Here is a 19426-nt window from a genome sequence, read left to right on the forward strand (position 1 = left end):
TTAAATGTGGGAGACTCGAGCTCAAATCAATTCGGCTTAATCTCCAGACCCATTTTAACCAAACCCGACCCGATCTATGTAGTCACGTGGGAATCACATGCTTTGGTCAAGCCGTCTCCACCGCGCCCTGTGTATTCCAACCTGGTGTGTCGGCACGATGGCAATCGAGTGATTAAGAGCATCTTGGGCGCCCAATTCCGTCATTGCAGCTCCTGATGGAATCGTCCTCCGAAGCTCCGCTACAAATACCCCGCTTCCTTTCGACGCCTCCCACTCTCGCTCGTCTCGGGTCTCTGGGTGGCATCTCGGCCTTCTCCTCGCCTCCCGGGATCGAAGCCATCGCGCGTGTTCTTTACGCCGGCCGATCGAGGACGACGGAGGGCTCCTTGTAGGGTTCCGTGGTTTCTTGCGGATCCCTCGTGGGTTGTTTAGGGGTTGGTTCGGGGAGGGCAAGAAGGGTGAGAAGGAGGGTGCCCATGAGGTTGATCGGGGAGATCTCCTACGTTCGGAATGAGGAGGATAAGGAGAACGAGGGGGTGCCGCCGATGTCGCTTCCGCCTCCGCCGCAGCAGACGCTCGTCGTGGGGTACGCTCTGACGTCGAAGAAGGTCAAGAGTTTCTTCCAGCCGAAACTGGAAGCATTGGCCAGGTAAGCCTCTCCCTGAAAAGAGAGGAACAGGGAACGAGGACCCCATGTTTGATAGAATTTTCTGTCTTTTCTCGGCCATCGGATGTTTGATTTTTTGGGGATAAACCTTGTTCCCAGATGTTCTTGTGATACCACTAAATTGCTCTTCTCTCCCACTTTTCTTTGATCTTTCACCTTTTGATCGTCAGTAGATTGAGTGTCGGACGGGAATCTTTAATGGTTTCTAGGCAAAAAGAAAAAGGAGAGACTTTTAAGAGTTAAAAGTATTTTTTTTTCCTTCGTGCGAATGAATGCCTTTTTAGTGTCTTTTAACCTTTTTTCCGTGCCTCACTTGTTATCGTGAGATATGTCGATTTTGATGAAGCTTGATATGGAGAAAACCCTAGCGCAGTCATTACTTATGACTTACGAAGAGATCCACAAAATTGTGGATTAATTTTTGGGTTCCTAGCCGACTATTATGCGACACACAGTGGGAAATACGTTTTAATGCTGGTTTCTGAGTGTTATCTCCCGAAAGAGTCTATAACAAAGCTTTCGACACTTTATTTCTCCTGGAGGAAGTTATACACCAGCAAAACAGTGGTATTGATTCGCCAGTTGGTTTTTATTGGGGATGGTCCTTTTTCTAGAATCTTCAGTTGTTTAGATCAGAAATTCTGCTCCTTGTACGGCTCAGTCTCCTGAAATGGTCAAAACTATAATAATTCATTATAGGAGTCTTGGATCCTTAGCATGTCATATCGTCATGGTTGACATTTGTCTGTTGTGGCTATGCTGCCAACCCTCTCCTGTTTCTATTAGCTCTTGGTTTTAAAGGGTATAGTCTGCTGACATTGACTTTACAGGCTTTCATGTATCAAGGTTTATCCTTAACAATCTGCTTTGCCAGAAACTAGCTATTTATTGACTTTTTATTCATTTATTTGTTACATGAAACTAAATTTATTAATGAAACTTGAAGAAGAATTTTAAATATGCTTGTGATATGAGATGTCCCAACACAGGTTAGACATGACAAGTATAATAGCAGAACACCGAGGAAATATTGGGGGGAACCATAAGAAAGGTTTCAGATTATCTAGTGCTATTTTTCTTGAACCTAATAACAAGAAACAATCAACATATTTAAACCTAAATATCTGGGATCGACTACTGCTTTTTCTTGTATAAACCCTTTTTAATTTGGTCTCATTGGTCTTTTCTTGGTTATTGCTGTTGAAAATATGGGATGATGGCATTTATGCAAATTATTGACTTTGCAGAAAAAAATTCTCATCTATGATGGATATTGGATAGTATGCTTATTTGAATGCTATTGTGAACAGTATTAGATGAATGTATTCCGTATATAATTTACTTCCTTTTTTAGAATGTCTACTGTAAAGTCAGTTGTAGATTTCCATGATTATTCTTCTAATCCCGCATATTACTACTATTTTTTTTTCTTGCTGAATACTTGGTTCATTTTCTGTTTTCCTTTTTACCAACAGTTTCTCGAGTGTCAAATCAATGTTTTTATCTTCTAAATTACCATTCTGATCTAAATTTTGCTATTGCCCACTTCAGTTTGAGGTCCAAGCCACATTTGATCAAGTAACCATCTAATATCTTGGTAACTGTTGTGGTTTGATTGTTTTAGACGATGTTGACTGACAATGACCATTAGATTTTATATTAGGAGAAGAGTAACTCCTTTTTCTTGACAAGGAAAGCATGCGCATGGGGTTTTCACATATATGCTAAAGAATTTTCTATTGCTACTGATATTCTATGTCTATTCATCTTATTTATCTTAGGGAAATTGGTTTGCCATTTTAATGACTTAAATATCATGAGACATGCCTAGTATTTGATTCCGTGAACTTAATTGATTAGACTTTGTACTATGGGGTGCAGGAAGAAAGGAATTGTGTTTGTCGCCATTGACCAGAGCCAGCTTCTTCTAGATCAAGGTCCTTTTGACATTATTCTGCACAAGGTCAGCTGGTCACCTTTAACGCTTGAAGTTCTTTTGATGGATTACGCAGGATAACTAGTTTAAGGATGATTGATGTTGATTTTTCATAGATAGACCAGTAATTCTTGCCATGGAAATAACTATCAAACTGCTTGCCATTGTCCTGTTAGAGCTCAATGGTGCTTTCTGTAATTATGGGAGGAAGACCCATTAATCCAACTATTATGGATTGATTTTAAACGTATCGAGACTGATAAGCTCTTTATCTTTCCTTTTTTTCTCTCTCAGTTGACTGGAAAAGAGTGGCAACAAGTTCTGGAGGTTAGTAAATTTAAGGATCATAGAAGTATCTCACCTTCTGTGGGCTCAATATTATCTCTTGATATCAATGACTCCGATGTCTGAACAGTACATAATTGCACCCTAACGTAATTCATGCATCATAGAAGTTCTGAATGGTACATTTGAATGATGATCAAGTCTGAAGTAATACCAAGTGGTAAACAAAAAAGCATGGTAAAGTTAAAAGCTTATCTTTATGTGTAATGACCTAAGTAGAATGCATGCATTTTTTCTTGTCATGGTTGATTGTTTGGTAGTTAAAACTTGAAGCTGCAAGATTTCCTGTATGTCAGGATTTTAATTCATATTGTCTGCTAAGTCTCATACGGTTGCCATGTAACTCCAGGTGTTTATAGAATTAGCTGCACTAGATTTTGGTTTTGGTACACTGGATCCTTGTGGCATTAGCTTCATCAGATTCTTTTTGATGTAGTTCGTGTGCTTTTAGTTCTTCTAGGTATATGACCTCTCCATATTCTTCTATTATTTAATTTTTATAATTTATCTTTTAGCAGATTCTAGATCTTCTTTTACAAATATGTTTTGTGAACCTCTATTGTAAACTAAACTACTTGAATATTTTACGATTGAATTACATGGCTGCCTTTGACTAAGAAAAGGTCTGATAAAAGCTTACTCATTACATGCTTTAAGCATATTTGAAGTATGCTTGAATCTAATAAGCATGGACACGGACACGATGAGGGCATGTGTATTTTTAAATATATATAATATTTGATTAATATGTTTTATAATATTTATACTTCAATTTTATAGACTTAGCATTGTGAACAAATAAATATCATCATATAATTTTCAGTGTACTTAGATACAACAGCTGTAATACAATTAAATTTATCAGAAAACAATAAAGATTCATCCAAATAAAAATCGAACCTACACGATATGATTTTTACAGTATATGAAATTATTTATTAAATGCAAGTAATTTTTACAGTATATAAAATCACAATTCATACAAGTCTTTGGATGAATTCCAAAAAATGATTCAACAAAAAAAATGATTCAAAAAAAAATTTATAGCTTTGCACAAAAATTGATTTACTTGATATTTTTTTAATTCCACAAGATTCAACAAAAAAAAATTCCACATGAGCTTTGCACCAAATTATAGCTTATAATATAAGTAGTTTAATTACACATAGTGCGCTTGATATTTTTTTAATAGATTTCTAACATATATCCACATAATTTACTTTATTCTTGACTTGTTTCATGGTCAATTAACAATACATGTTCAAAATAAGAGGTAGTAACAAATTTACCATCAATATAGTTATGTGACATTATAGTACTACTATATAAAATCAGGGTTCATCCGATCACTGCATGCCGCCTGGTATGGGCGGTATGTACTGATCTAACAAGGGACCAATACAGGTGTTATATACCAAGGTTTCTTGTTACATGCTTTAAGTATATTTGAAGTATGTATGCTTGAAGTAGTATTATAGTTGAATACCTTCTTTTGGTTAGTTTTTAAGTCTTTCACTCATCTTCCATTTTTGGTTTTAAGTGTGAATGTAAATGTATGTATGAAATTCTTTTTTTTTTTTGTGTATTGTAAATGAAATAGATATGAGATTTGCAAATTGAATTTGCACTACCTATGCCTTTTAATTTTTCATATCTTTACTCGTTTTGTTTGTCATTCTTTGAAGGATTATATGGAAAATCATCCGGAAGTTACTGTCCTTGACCCACCAGCTGCCATACAACGTTTGTACAATCGCCAATCGATGCTTCAGGATGTAGCTGATTTGAATTTATCAAACTGCTATGGTAAGTTAAACCAAAGTTTGCTTCAATATGTAGTATGTCAAATGGGTTTGGTGCTTGGTCAGATGTCTTTTCTGTTTCTTGCTTTCCTTTTTATCAAGTTGAACTTACCATATATCTACATTAGGTAATAATACGACCATCTTTATGTTCATTTTGTAGTTGGACATTTAGTTTAGTTTCTTTATTAATTTTAATGATGATTGCTAGGTATTGACCATCAGTCACATTAAAGCTTGCTCATAATATTGAAAAATGATTTCCTAATTTAGATATTCTATTTCTTAAAAGGTTTCACTGAAATTTTATAATATTCTGATGCAATTTTCTTGAGCAGGAATAGAAATTTGTCGTAGTTCCAGTCTATCTAAAACTATCTAATTGACTCATAACTATCATTTCCAATTTCCAGGCAGAGTTGGCACTCCCAGGCAACTAGTTATCACCAAAGATTCATCATCGATCCCGGATGCAGTTAGCAGAGCTGGACTTGCTCTACCATTGGGTAAGACACAACGGTGCCCAATTTGTCATGAGCATCACTATTATTTGCATCTTGGTGTTCTTGTTACATATTACAACAAGTGCTCAAGTAATATTTTGATGTTTCTCAACTCTTATAGTAGTAACGGTAATAGATACATGTGATAGAATTTCTTACTTTTTCTTAGAAAACAGTATTTTGATGTATCTCAACTCTTATAATAGTAACTAATATTCAGACATATTTGAGAAGTATATTTCTCATGTTTTATATTCTCAGCCTAAACATATCCATTGCATACATATTATATGTTTTAGATTGCTCAAATATGTTTTGTATAATGATGATAACTTTTATATTTGATTAAAATCATAAAATTATCAATTTTTGGAATAAAATTCTGATGACTAACTGTTGAATTACTCATACGCTTAATGATCTGCCGCATTTTGTCTTATATGAGGTCACAAATTTGATCTAAATTGATGAAAGAATATCTTGTGGTATGAAAGAAATGAGAAGTTTTATTTAAGAGCGAGGAGGTCCATGTGTATGACAGGTTGCACTCAAAAAGCCCATGTATATTCCTGGCCCAATGGGGAGACTCATGTAGTATGTACTCCCAATGACAAATTGTTCTTATGAAATAGGTCAATGTGAATACAGGGGAGGCATGTGTTCCTAGAGGGTCCTGTTCCCTTGCCATGTTTGGGTTAGTTTGCTGTTGCACCCTTAAGTCACATGTATGTTGCACCACCTGTTTAGTCAGGCTAGTAAACATTTGATTTTGATGTACTTTTACTTACTAAGCCATAGATAAATGTGGTCTACAATCTAATTCACTGTTTAGTGTATGTACTATAGTAGAGGTGAGTAAGGATGTGAGCTACATTTCTAGCTGGTAATTCAAGCATGGAAATATTCTCTGTGATCTTGTTGATTCTTTTTCTCTCCTATTTGCAGTCGCCAAACCATTGGTGGTTGATGGAAGTGCAAAGTCACACGAATTATCACTTGCCTATGACGAATTCTCCTTGTCAAAGCTTGATCCTCCCTTTGTTCTCCAAGAATTCATTAATCATGGTAGTAGCATGTTCTTGATTGCCATCTTCCAGGTTATGTCATGTACTGTATAAATGTATTTTCTCACCCTTGTACAGGTGGTGTTCTCTTCAAGGTCTATATTGTTGGAGAGGCAATAAAGGTTGTTCGTCGATTTTCCCTCCCTGATGTCAGTAAGCGCGAACTATTAAGCAGTACCGGTGTCTTTCAGTTTCCCAGGGTTTCTTGTGCAGCAGCATCCGCAGATGATGCCGACTTGGACCCTAGCATTGCTGGTAAAGTCTTTGGAACATATGTGGCCTTTGGTTTCTTCATAACTGACAATAAGTATGTTGTATTATGTGAAGTGTGAGTTCTTTCGATATTGTCCTTCTATAGAGCTTCCTCCAAGGCCATTGCTTGAGAAGCTTGCTAGGGAGCTCCGTCGTCGTCTGGTGAGATGATTTCTTATTTATGTGCATTATCCAAATAGTTGTAGGTTTTTAAAGTTTTTTTTGTTCTCACCTTTGTGTCACATTAGGGTCTTCGATTATTCAACATAGACATAATAAGAGAGCATGGGACAAGGGACGGGTTTTATGTCATCGATATCAACTATTTTCCAGGCAAGTGTAGTTTTTTTTTTTTTTTGAAAGTGGAGCTTATTTATTCACACTATTTTCAAGCTGATGACCACCTTTTTTTTTATCTTTTCATCATACATTGGTTTTGTTATATTTTCTCTTTTGAGGTGTTTCTATCTTTAATTGGAAAATTCAGATTCCTTACGGAACATTTGGAATGATAAAAAAGAAAAAGAAATAGACCAAGAATAGTTGGTATTTTGTGGGTGTACATCTCTATGTAATGCAAAATTTGGTTTTGAGGAGTGAATAATCTTAAACCTTGGTATTGTGTACTATTATTTTGGTTGTTTGATTTCCTGTTAAACTGTCAAGTATTGAAGATTAAGAAAGAGAGAGAAACAAGAATATCTCCATCACCAGTCCTGTCAGAAGAAATGACAACAGACCATAAAATTATAATTTCTGAACTTTCATGTTTGCCATGAATGCAAGCAATGGTTAGTTGGTGAGTTTGGTGCACTTATTAAAGCTAACTATATGAAAGTATGTCTTATTAAATTTATTTAAATCCAACACCAGAAGTACTTGTGAATTAAAATCCAAAATAATAAGATCTTAGTCTGTGTAATTAGAATTGTAAACAATGCAAAATATCTTATATTTGTTTGTTTTTGCTGAAATTTATCAGAAAACGCTGAGTCGATGAGTTTGGTTGGAAACAGCTGAGATAAGCTTTCCTTGTTTGATAAGTGCATAGTGAATCTATTTATTATCAAAGTTGGTAGCCTTTCAAATAACAATCCATTCGATTTGATTTGATTTGATTTGCACCCTAATGGATTGGTTTATCTTCTCAACTAAACTAAATGTTGGGGCTTTATGAGCATTATAAGTTTGTCATTCCCTCTTCCTTGTGTACACTCCTTGTCGACGAAGGACCGGACCTTCGGAGGGTTACTTCATAGCTGCTGCATCGTTCTGTTTCGTATGATATTAAACTCCAATAAATGGGACACTGTATTCTTATAACTAGGAAAGTTTAGATCTTCTTACTAATTGTGCCACATTTTGACTCCAAACCTACTCTTCTTACTAATTGTGCATTTTGGAAATCTTTGCAGGTTATAGCAAAATGCCAGGATATGATCACATATTTATCGACTTCCTTGCAAGCATGGCTCGTAGCAAGTACAAAAAGCGACTAAGCAGCAGCAACTGACCAGACCATATATATATATATATATATATATATATATATATGGCTTGTGACTGCTGCTGCTTGCTTGTCAATGAATTGCTGGTGAATTTGATGATGATGATCCAAATGGCACCACGATTCACAATCTAAAAGAGTCTCTGATGACCGGATTATGAATCTGGATGGTTGCATTACGCAGACAAAAAAAGTGCTGATCACTGATGTCACTGCATGCTGGTTTGTTTATCAAACGCATTCCACCCCTCCATTTCTTCTTTGCTTGTTCATGTGATGGCTGATGGTTGTTCCATTCAATGGTAACATGATGATCCATGTAATCCCAATTTCCCAACACTATGGCAGTGGCTTTGTGATGACCAATAAATTTGTTGTCTGAATGCCTTTTTGTAACCCCTGTGGCTGGCTGATCACCGATTCAAGCGACAGATGACTTCTCCGGCCTCGTTTCCGCCCGATAAAGGTGATGGATGCATTCGAGGTTTTCTTGTTTGGTTTCTCCCTCGTGTCCTCGGATTTTGGTGTTTGGTGCCGGAGACGATGATATCTTTCGGGAAGTTGAAATTTCCCCTAGTTTTCTTGCTCCCGATTTAGCGCCACTGTGGGATCGTCTATCGTTTAATTTCCATGGAAATTAATCTTAAGCAGATGGGGACCGACTCTCAGAGAAAAGCAGAGCATATAGTTAAATGGCAAAACATCAAACAGTTGGCACGCAAACCGTAAACTCGACGAAAGGAAATAAATGCTAGCACGGAAAAGAGAACGGGGCTTCTTCCACCTCCTTCGCCGCCGCCTGCTCCTGCTCGGGGACGAGGGTCCAATCCGGAGGGAGGACGGGGAGAGGCGGGTACGCGGTCGGGCCCTTTCGCCTGACGTCCCAAGGCTGCGTCTTCTTAGGCCTCGTCTTCATGTGGTGCGCCGTCGCCTTCTTCTGCGGCCGCGACGAGCACACCACTCCCATCCATCCCCCGCCGCCGCCCGGCGACGCGGGAGACGAAGCCCTGGGTCTGCAGCTGCTGCTGGTACACGACATGGGAACGGCGTACGCCAACATCCCCGTGATCGACGCCATCGTCTCTCGCTCACTCTCCCTGTCCTCTCTGCCTTTGCAGGAGCTCGGTGCGATGAGCTAAATAGAGGTTAATGCACGCGATTTGGGGCCACGAATTGGTGTTGAGGTCGGCGAATGGATGGATGATGATGAGCCTCGCCTTAGCACACGACAAGACATGATCTGGTACGAGCTATCACCTTCTCTCTCGCACGTTTCCTTTTCGTGCCCGCAGAGAACACAGATTTCAAAGAAATAAAAATATAACTTAAAGTTCAAAAAAAAATAAATCTTAATTGTCCTTTTTAATTGTATGGTTAACTGATGTTTTTTATTATTATGGGTTATTTTTGGGTGAATTCGTCCAATTAAAATTATAATTTCACACACACACACACACACACACACACACGTGTGTGTGTATATATATACACACTCGTTTGGTGGGAAAACCTACGAAGAGTAGTAGTTAAATGGGAATAACGAAAACAGAAGGGCTCATATGGATTCCAGTGAAGCTATAAGTTCCGATGGAGTAAGTCATCGCATCGAACCATCGGCAAGCGCATATAAGGACTCGCTCTCCGGTCGACATATAAGCGGCCTCGAGCGGAGTCGTCGGAAAGGGAAGGGTTCTAGGGTGGTTTCCTTGTCTTGTCGTTGCTCTTCACCGCATTTGGAACAATAAATATGGTGTGATGACGACTTCTCCTCTGTTATTTCTTATGTCGCAGTAATAGTGTTCTTTGTTTCTTGGAATCTCCTTTGGTGCTCAGTCTTGTTGTCGTTTCTGATGTAAATAATCTTGGTTTTCGTCGGAATCTTTTGGTACTAATTATTGGATTTTTGTGGAAACCAATTCGTGTTTCCTCCTTCTTTTACTCCAAGTTTGTTTATTAGGGTTGTTGATTCTTTGGGTTCTGATTCTTCGTTACTTGGAATCACTATTTATTTGGGTTCTTGATGGTCCTCATCGGAAATTTGTGGGTACTAAATCGTGTTATCTTCTGTTGATATATGTTCGGTAAGGTTCTTGCTGGATTATTTTGGGTATTAATTAGTTCATGTTTTCTCCATTTTCCTGACATTTGGTAGGGTTCTTGATGTTTCCCTTTGGGTACTGATACTTGTTAAATTTTTTGTCTGTCTATTAGGGTTCTTCTTGATGGATTTTTGTGGGTATTATTAGTTTATGTTTTCTTCTTTTACTCGATATTTGTTGGGGTTCTTAATGGTTCTTCTTCGGTACTAATTCTTCTTGTGATCTCTATTTTCTTGATGGATTTTCGTGGGTATTATTAGTTCATGTTTTCTTCTAATGCTCGACATTTGTTATGTTCTTGAAGGTTGTTTTTGGGTACTGATTCTCCTTGTAATATCTGTCTACGAGGGGTCTTCTTGATGGATTCTTGTGGGCCCGAGTTTATGTTTCCGTTTCGTACTCAACATCTATTAGGGTTCTTGATGGTTGTTTTCAGGAACTGATAGTTTGTTTGGATTCTTCTTATAGTCTCTGTTTGTTTGGATTTTTCTTGATGGATTCTCGTGGGTATTAGTTCATGATTTCTTCTTTTAGTCGACATTTAGGGTACTGATTCTTCTTGTAGTCTATGTATGTTGGGGTTTTTCTTGATGGATTCTCGTGGGTATTAGTTCATGTTTTCTTCTTTTACTCGACATTTAGGTTATTGATTCTTTTTGTAGTCTCTATTTGGTTGGGTTCTTAATGGATTCTCGTGGGTATTAGTTCATGATTTCACTCGACATCTATTATCGTTTTTGATGGTTCTTATTGGGCACTGATTCTTCTTTTAATATTTGTCTATTGGGGTTCTTCTTGATGGATTCTCGTGGGTATTGGGTACTGATTCTTCTTGTAGTCTGTGTTTGTTAGGGTTTAGTGTTCTTCTTGATGGATTCTCGTGGGTATTATTAGTTCCATGTTTTCTTCTTTTACTCGACATTTATTTGAGTTCTCGATGATTCTTTCTGAGTACTGATTCTTTTTGTAACCAACCAATTTGGATCTAATCCAACAGACAGCCAACTACAAGCAACTCAACAAGGGTGCCAACGAAGGTTTTTTTGGTCTTTTGTTGAGATGTAACCAGGTTGTTATGGAAGTGCGCACACACAACGGTTGTTACGGAAGTGACGATATAGGGGAAGAAATAACATTCTTTGATATGGAAGTGACGATATAGGGGAAGAAATAACATTCTTTGATATGGAAGTGACGATATAAGGGAAGAAATAACATTCTTTGATATGGAAGTGACGATATAAGGGAAGAAATAACATTCTTTGATGAGATGTAACTAAGGGTTGACGTTATGGCATTGGGTATATTATTAGTCCACTACTAGTTTTCCAGCTTGGGATGTAGTAAGTAGGTCCCCATCCATCCATGTACTTACTATCTTATTATTATACAAAATATATAGGGATTGATCGTTTGATTAGAATGTTAATCTGACGTTTGGTTGAAGGAAAGCTAAATGCTGATGCGAGTGGCTGAATGCCAGTGATCTTTTTTGTCTAAACACTACTTCCAAGCAGTGAGTGGTGTGGTGGTTCACACAATTCAATAGTTTTTTTATTTATTATTGGGGTTTTAAAATTGCGAATCCGTGTGAATTGTGTGTATGTTTGTTGCAATGTTCAGATTTTCTGTTCCCTATGGTTTTTTGTTCCTAAGCACTTTTTGGGTCGCCATCGCCAAAGTCTGCAGCACATTTGCAATCAACTAAATCAATTAGCCAATAAAAACTGCGCCTAACTTGTATGGCACAAAGATAGGAGCGAGAATTACACAACTAACAAACACAAAGTACCGCGAAGCCAAAGCCTGAGCTGAGCTGAGCTGAAGGGTCAACTCATACTTGAACCGCAAAGTCCGTGTACCTGCTGTCACGCAAACCACTGAAAACCAAAAAGTCCACAATTAGTTTTTTAAGTCCATACTAGTCACAAAGCTCTTAATATAACACAACATAAAGGAGGAGTGTTACCATTTCACTGATTAGGTATTTGATTCTGTGGTTGTGCAAAGAAGTCTTTGGCATTGCGTGCCACCTCTGCCTCCACCACTGCTTCTAGCAGAATGTCGCAACCTTTTGCTTCTTCATCTGACATCACATCAAACAAAAAAAAAAAACAAAAAAGAGTTGTTTCAGATGATTGATACATAAAAAAATAAAAGATCAAAAAAATTGAGTCAATTATTCCTAGTGATGCAAGAGATTAAAAAAAAAAAAGGCATAAGAAGACTTTACTAGAAACATTTAAAAGAGGTTTAAGTTGTCTTTTAATTAACTAGAGATATTGTCCTGTACGGAACTTAATAGCAGGTAAAGATTTGTTACTGTTGTACATGCATAACTTCGTTCAAGATTATATAAAAATTGATTTATGAACCAGCCATGTGCTCCAAAAGAGAAAATCCAAACTTTTGACACATCAATCTAACGAGAATGTGAAAAATTAAAACTAACAAGTTTCTGCTGTCATAGATAGATCTCAAATGCTACTTGATCAAATGGTCCATTTTTAACTGATCTAGTTCAGGCACAGTTTGGTTTTAGGTTAACCATTATTTACTTCTTGAAGATCCAGATCTGTTGAAGGTCCAAATTCTCTATGTTGTAAGCATTTCTGTATTATTTTCAAGAATGCATATCATGGGAGGTCCATCTGTGAGAAATCAGTTAAGCAAGTTTCTGCAATCAGTCGAGGAATTGGACTAGGAAAAATGGTCAAACATGGAGAAGAATCAAATGGATTCTCCAAAAGAGAAACACATCATCAAGCATACAAAGGCAATAAAGAAGAGAGGTAGCTCCAAAAGAGAAACACATCATCATCTGCTTTACTAAAACCTTGATTAAAACCAACAAATCAAACAGAGACTTCTGAAACTTCTGCGTATGAAAAAAAAAAAAAAAAAGACAAAGAAGCTACAAATTAAGAATCTAAAATGAGGTAGAAGACATTTTTGTTTTCTTGTTTGTGACGTCAAAATATATATAGAAAAATCCAAAATTTTCTCACCCAGTATTCTTTACGGAACTCATAGTGTATAAAATCTAAACATAACTGCACCTTATGAAACTTACTGGTCGCTGACATTTTAGTCTCGGTCAATGACATTCACTTTCATGCCCATTGCTCAATCATCGTCTTCTTTCTAAATATCTTAAGAGTCCCTTAAAGTTAGCCTATTTTTCCTAGTCCAATTCATTTGACAAAAACTTCATAGAATTGGTACAAAATATATAAAGTAATTCAACCTAGATAAAAACATGGAATTCTATCAGCAGCAGAAGTGACTAGAGATTTACCACGATGCTTTGGAAGTAATCCCGCAGATTCAGCAGAGACAGGCAGAACAGTCAGCAGATCGCCTTCACCATTAAGTTTCAACACATCTTCGTGAGTTTCAGAAGAACTTAATTTGATATTTGGAGCTTCAGCTAGCCTCGCATAAGCCATTGCTTGGCTATGCAGACTGGAAGAAACTGAATTTGCTCTAGTCAGATCCTGGAGAGTGAAAATGAATACAAGAAATAAGCAACTTGAGATGCATAAACATGATAACATAATTATCTGGGTTGAGTGAAACCTTAGAGATTGTTGCTATTGGCTGATTCTCTCCATCAGGTTTTGCAGCAATGTCAAGGCCTGATAATATCCTTGAAAAGGCCTTGTTATAGTAGAAATTCCAAGAAGCATTGTGCAAAAATACAAAGAATAAAGGGACCTTGAAATAGATCAGAACTACAAAGTTTGCTCCATACCAGTGTTTTGCACTTGTTCTTGTCCATCCAGCCTCCGTGTAAATGGACCTGGGTTTATGATTGATATGCTACGTATTTCATAACGAATTGCTTCTAATTGAGCAATGGTGTCTTGTAGTTCTTTGTGTACCTAAGAATGTGATACTATGAGGAATACAATGATATATAGGATAAGTTACATGAGCCAGATCAGCATGATTCTCTTAAAGAGAAACATAATGTTCTATTGTCCAGAACAATCAGCAAGAGATACTATCATATACACCACATTGAATAGGATTTATTGTTCTCAACTTCTTTCAATCAGATAAAGAATAAGAAAACAAATGACAAAATAAGAAGCCCTGGTAGATATTTTATGTTTCATTAAGTTCTAGTTTGTTGCATGCATGGTATTGACAAAAGGTTACAGACACTTCACTTTCTTTTCCTCTAGAAAAATCGAGTTTCGCCAAGAGAGAAACACAATTCATGAGGATTCCAAAAAAATAATAGAAATGCATGGCTGTTTTATCTTTTTAATAATCCTTGCTGTACACATTATTTAAATTTAATCATTAATGCCTCATCTATTTTTTTCTTGTCCATTAATTTTTCGTTGTAATTTAGTCCTAGTTGTTTCCAGTGTCCACAAAGTAACCCATGCTACAAATCCATAATTCTTGTGATCCATGCTGCACAAAATTTAAACCAGCACATAATTCACTTATGGTGACACAAGATATCCATAACCGCCAATGCTGTATTCATACCACCTATTGTCAGCTTGCTAGAAATTTTTCCACATTTTACGCAAGAACCACGCTTTAGCAACGTTCATCACAATTCCTCATACTTTCCTCCTTTCTCAAGCTTCATATTCCAATTGGACATCCCAATGCCACAGCATTATTATTTCCTGGATACATCATGTGCTACTATGATATTTTGTCCTTAGAAATGGATAATTTTTCATTAAAATAGAATGACATCTTGTTGGCTTCCTGGAGAACAAGAACATTCCTCATGTCAACAACTACCTTGTGCATGGGCTATTTAGTTAATAGATACTTCAGAACAAGCAGGGTCATTTTCATTATTAATAAATTATTTCATGAACAACCAACTCAACACATGCCTAGTTTAGATATCAAAGTTTTTCTTTCCCAACAAGAAGTATAACATATAGTGACCGGTTAAATTATATACAACATAAAAAACTTGAGAGTTTAGATATCAGGTCACCAAGCATCATGAACATTAAAGATATGTTATAGCTATTTCTGGCACCTACTCCAATCATCTAGTTAGCAGGCTTTCGATGTTAATTTTCGGTCAATTGTCCTGAACTGATGCCTAGGCTTTCTTAAGAAACTCCATTACTCCTAGCTATACTCATGGTAGAAACAAAAATTTATACTCAAGAAATTTCCTTTCCATAGCTTCTGCACATGTCATCATAACATAGCTATTTTCAGTTTGAAAGATCCGCCATATTCTTTGTATTACGTAAGTCTCACATAACTTCAAATCATTTCATATATCATTTTATATTGTATTTTTCAACTCAAGAGCTGCATTGGAAATAAAATTAACAACATATATGCTAGTCTTTCAACTTAAATTTCTCACATAACAAGCAAAATGTCCTGTTTCAGAAAGGAAGGCCAAACAATTTTCTCCGCAAAGTCTACTTCTTAATTACTTTGTGAATCCCGTGATGCAGACTATGTCCTAAAGAATCTTACGTGGCAAAAGAAAGTGATCTTGGAATAAGTCAAAAGAAATCCATTTTCACTCATATGCAACTGAAATGAGTTGCAATTCTCATATTATAAACAAATAGCTAACTTAATATGCAAAAAAAAAAAATCTATGACGAAGAAGCTGAATTGCTTTCAACCATTCATGTCTTTGGAACAATGGTTCTAGAAAGCTGAAGTCTCTACGTACCACTGGTTATCTACAAATTGACATTTAGTGTAATGCCATCATAACAGGCTAAACGACACTGTCATGTAACCTTGCATGACTTATAAATTACAATTAGATATTAACTGAAGAAAGCTCAAAAGCATGGGATCTTGAGAAAGAAAGCAACAACAAGAAAAAGATAGAGAAAGACTGCATCTGAACAACAGCAATATTTAGATGCCTGCATTCTACTGATCAAGCTTATTCCCTTCCATGAGACATGCAAACTGTTCATAGCAAGTCACTTGTATCATCTCATGTTTATGAAAAATAGATTTATTCATAGACAACTGAGATTAGCAGAAAGAAAAAGTAGCACCACCTTGTTAGCCTGAGATTGCTGCACAACTGTTTCAAACTGCCCACGAGCCAATTGAACATACCCAATCGCTCTTCCTGCGAGTCTCCCAGCCGTCCTAGCAATAACTGGGAGATCCTTTGGGCCTAATTATATTGGAAGGCAATAATGAAGTTAACTATACTGATAATAGTAAGATCTACAATTCATTAAATAAAAATTTAAGAAATTTATTCTCAAGAAGCTAAAGAAGGTATACCGATAAGGGCTGCTGTAGCCCCTAGAATAAGAAATAGCTCTCCGTATGAAATTCCAAACATTAAACTACTTGATTTTACACAGCAAACTGTTCCTGCATTTAAACCATGAAATATAAGAATGCTCAAGGTACAACACTTCATTGAAATGATGAGCTTTTAGTTATATATCTGGCTTTGAAGCAATCACTTGTAGATGCATAACCAGAGGACTCGTCTATCATGCTTATGTATCATTTATATGTATCAATGTCAAAAATTAGAATATAACCATGAATAAAGCATCAGCAGATCCAAATATCTCAAGGGAAAGGCATGGCAATGCAAGATCATAAAACTTAGCTTCTTCTTGCTTTGTCAATTGCTTACACTTAAACACGCGGAGACATCATTCAAAATCTCATAAAAATGAAATTTCTTTAACCAGAGTAAATCAAACGAGGATGCAGAAAACATATGATAACTTCCACAAGTGAAAAACTACCCATATGTTTAAATGAAAGGAAGTGGAGAGTACAGGTTGCCAAGCAACACTGAAGGAACATGGAAGAAAGGGGAATGATGCTTGCAATAAGTTGTACAATGAAAAGGCTAAAGAAACTCTTCTTGTTCAATTTAATTTAATTATCTGAATTGGAAAAATGCAGTCTGTGTGAAAGATCACACATGTAGATCCGTTTCTTGACTAACAAACTGACCATATTATCTTCGAAGATCAGCAAACAGAAACATGCCGAGTGAAGAACTTCCATGGAAATGTCACAAAAATGCTCAAAGAAAGCCACTGACATCTGCAATCTAAATGTTGAAAGCAAGAAGACTAGTGCGGCCAACAACGGCAGGGAAGAAAAGCGTTCAAGAACCAGATGATTGAAACAAATGCAATATATATTTAGCAGGAGCGCAAAAAGCCCAATTACATACGGTGTCTCATAGATGCCCAAAGAAAGGCAAACTATTTCAAGAAACTGACAAGTCCATCACCGATGGGATCCAAAAACACACCAAGATTTGCCGAATCCATCACCCCACACCGGCTGGGCCGGAGAACCAACGACGAAACATCAAGATGCCAAGATAATTTGTCCGATAACGATTATATATCAAGAAAATTTAAAAACCGACAAGTGGATTGCCCATGAGATCCAAAAACGCACATAGATTTGCCGAAATCCATCACTTCCCGCCAGCTGGACTGGAGAAACAACGGGGAAACTTCAAGATGCAATAGGAGAATAATCCCAAGATAAATCGGCTAGCCACGATCAGAGATCAAGAAAATCCACACAACAAGAATCCCCAAGAACCAAAACCGATCACGAAACGATAAGAACAGAAGAACCCACGACTACCAATCGGCTAAAAAGGTACCCAAAAAAGAAAGCAAAAAATATTTCAAGGAGCTGCTGACGAGTGGATCGTGCATGCTATCCGAAAACGCACCAAGATTTGCCGAAATCAATCACTTCACGCCGGCTGGACTGGAGCATCGAGGGGAAACTTCAAGATGGATCGGCCGGTGACAATCAGCCATCAAGAAGATAGATTCACACAGCAAGAACCCCCCCCAACAACCCAAAACCGATCACCAGTACGCCAAGAACACCGGAATCGACGGGTACAAATCGGCTAAACCCACCAAAAACAAAAGGAAGAAGAAAGCGTATCGACCAGGACGAAGCGACCAGGGATCAAGATTCACTACCTTGAAAACGGCGACGAAGGCGACTCAGCAAGAACACCCCGCGCGCGCTAGGGTTTCCTTGCGCCACCTGCGAACGCCGAGACCACCGAGCCGTCGAACAGGATGACCCGCAGTGGGTTCGTTGGGCCAAGGGTGAGGTGAGTAGACGTATGGCCCATCTGCTTTACATTAGGAGAGCAATATGGGCCACAATGGGCCTAATGAGTCCTTGGACTTTAACACGAACCGGAAACGCCGATCAAACGTGATCACGACTTGCACGAGATTTGATGCAGCTATCCTTTATTCCTGTAAGAACAAGTCATCTTCCAAGCATGGATTTAACCCATTTTATCTAAAATACTCCTTTTCTTTATTTTCTCTTCGATAATAATTATTTCTTTTAACAAAATGAAATAAAAGTGTGGTCATAACACTGCGACACTTCAATCTAACGTGCATGTACTGCCATGCACGTACAACGTGGCCGGATTAGTCACGCATCGGCCAACCTATCTCGCTGGCTCCTGCCACACCTGTACTTGTTATCCAACAGCTCGCTGTGGTCTGTCACAGAGTACAATTCGTTGATCCAACAGTATTACATGCAACTCTTCCTCCATCTAATTCACTTGTCCTCCATTATTATCCCACTCTCTCTCTCTCTCTCTCTCTCTCGAAAGATCTACATACATCTGTATGTATTCGGACCCATGCAAACCCTTGCTTAATTAGATGCATGGATAAGTGGGTGGATCGATTCAATGCATGCTGCCTGCTCATCGAGTCATTCACTCAATGGTCTCTCTCTCTCTCTCTCTAATCATAGACAAAGGCCTGTTAAGATGGACAGCGTCACATGGATCGTCTAATGAGACATTAAATTGTGGAACCTAATGAGCATGAGGATAAAGACACCATCCAACCAATGGAAGCCATACGAATCCATGAAATGGTGGTGCTTATCAAGAAAAAGAATCAAAGTAGGGACCGTAGATCTCAAGTCGAGGATGGTTGGTGCGACTTAGCAATCACATATTGACCATTGTAAAGTACGATGAGACTGCGGTCGTCCTCCTCCCTTGAAGCTCCATAAGGCTAGGTTTTACTCGAGTGCATGTCTTCTTAGCTCTTACCATATGAGACCAGTCACGTTCTATTGAAACTGACACGCACACATCAAGAATGACAACGACGATGAGCGATATATGGTTAACCACATATCATCTCTTTTTGTTATTGTGGAAATTAGAACAGCCATTATTGCTCAACTGTGATTACAGTGAGCTCCATTAGAATCTTGCA

The 19426-nt window shown here is 37.6% G+C and overlaps 2 protein-coding genes and 1 long non-coding RNA gene across 9 annotated transcripts; 1 reads left to right on the plus strand and 2 right to left on the minus strand.

Moving 5' to 3' along the window:
- The first annotated feature begins 285 nt into the window (after nt 1-285).
- On the plus strand, nt 286-8472 carry LOC103978756 (inositol-tetrakisphosphate 1-kinase 1). 3 transcript variants are annotated; one of them, XM_065144228.1, is made up of 10 exons: nt 286-649; nt 2549-2630; nt 2898-2930; nt 4634-4754; nt 5164-5256; nt 6199-6318; nt 6396-6572; nt 6676-6731; nt 6818-6902; nt 7985-8472. In XM_065144228.1, exons 1-10 carry the CDS (start codon nt 477-479, stop codon nt 8080-8082), a joined length of 1038 nt encoding a protein of 345 aa, XP_065000300.1. In that variant the 5' UTR covers nt 286-476; the 3' UTR covers nt 8083-8472. The 3 variants fall into 3 exon arrangements, with proteins under 3 accessions (XP_065000300.1, XP_065000303.1, XP_065000301.1); XM_065144231.1 differs by lacking the exon at nt 6199-6318; XM_065144229.1 differs by lacking the exon at nt 2898-2930.
- Nucleotides 8200-9765, minus strand: LOC103978757 (uncharacterized). The gene is made up of 2 exons (XR_010495225.1): nt 8861-9765; nt 8200-8678 (listed from the first exon to the last, which is right to left on the minus strand). It is a non-coding gene; the product is annotated as an uncharacterized LOC103978757 (long non-coding RNA).
- Nucleotides 9766-11868: 2103 nt separating this feature from the next.
- LOC135580872 (uncharacterized) lies at nt 11869-18267 on the minus strand. Of its 5 annotated transcripts, none has more exons than XM_065141974.1 (8): nt 18143-18267; nt 16440-16532; nt 16205-16326; nt 13930-14059; nt 13755-13813; nt 13474-13672; nt 12145-12261; nt 11869-12055 (listed from the first exon to the last, which is right to left on the minus strand). In XM_065141974.1, exons 2-7 carry the CDS (start codon nt 16498-16500, stop codon nt 12149-12151), a joined length of 684 nt encoding a protein of 227 aa, XP_064998046.1. In that variant the 5' UTR covers nt 16501-16532; nt 18143-18267; the 3' UTR covers nt 11869-12055; nt 12145-12148. The 5 variants fall into 5 exon arrangements, with proteins under 5 accessions (XP_064998046.1, XP_064998048.1, XP_064998049.1 ...); XM_065141976.1 differs by having other exon boundaries at nt 16440-16526; nt 18143-18255; XM_065141977.1 differs by lacking the exon at nt 18143-18267 and adding an exon at nt 17881-18066 and having other exon boundaries at nt 16440-16526.
- Between the last annotated feature and the right edge of the window lie 1159 nt (nt 18268-19426).

The sequence above is a fragment of the Musa acuminata genome, chromosome BXJ3-3 (assembly GCF_036884655.1).
Source record: "Musa acuminata AAA Group cultivar baxijiao chromosome BXJ3-3, Cavendish_Baxijiao_AAA, whole genome shotgun sequence".
NCBI lineage: Eukaryota > Viridiplantae > Streptophyta > Magnoliopsida > Zingiberales > Musaceae > Musa > Musa acuminata.

What these genes read in the sequence shown, in the direction of transcription:
- LOC103978756 (XM_065144228.1), top strand. Translation starts at nt 477, where the DNA reads ATGAGGTTGATCGGGGAGATCTCCTACGTTCGGAATGAGGAGGATAAG. An exon ending in CTTGGACCCTAGCATTGCTG is followed by an intron (nt 6,573 to 6,675) that starts GTAAAGTCTTTG and finishes GTCCTTCTATAG; the next exon opens with AGCTTCCTCCAAGGCCATTG. An exon ending in GGGAGCTCCGTCGTCGTCTG is followed by an intron (nt 6,732 to 6,817) that starts GTGAGATGATTT and finishes GTGTCACATTAG; the next exon opens with GGTCTTCGATTATTCAACAT.
- LOC135580872 (XM_065141973.1), bottom strand. An exon ending in AGAACAAGTGCAAAACACTG is followed by an intron (nt 13,814 to 13,929) that starts GTATGGAGCAAA and finishes GGATATTATCAG; the next exon opens with GCCTTGACATTGCTGCAAAA. An exon ending in CAATAGCAACAATCTCTAAG is followed by an intron (nt 13,673 to 13,754) that starts GTTTCACTCAAC and finishes TTCACTCTCCAG; the next exon opens with GATCTGACTAGAGCAAATTC.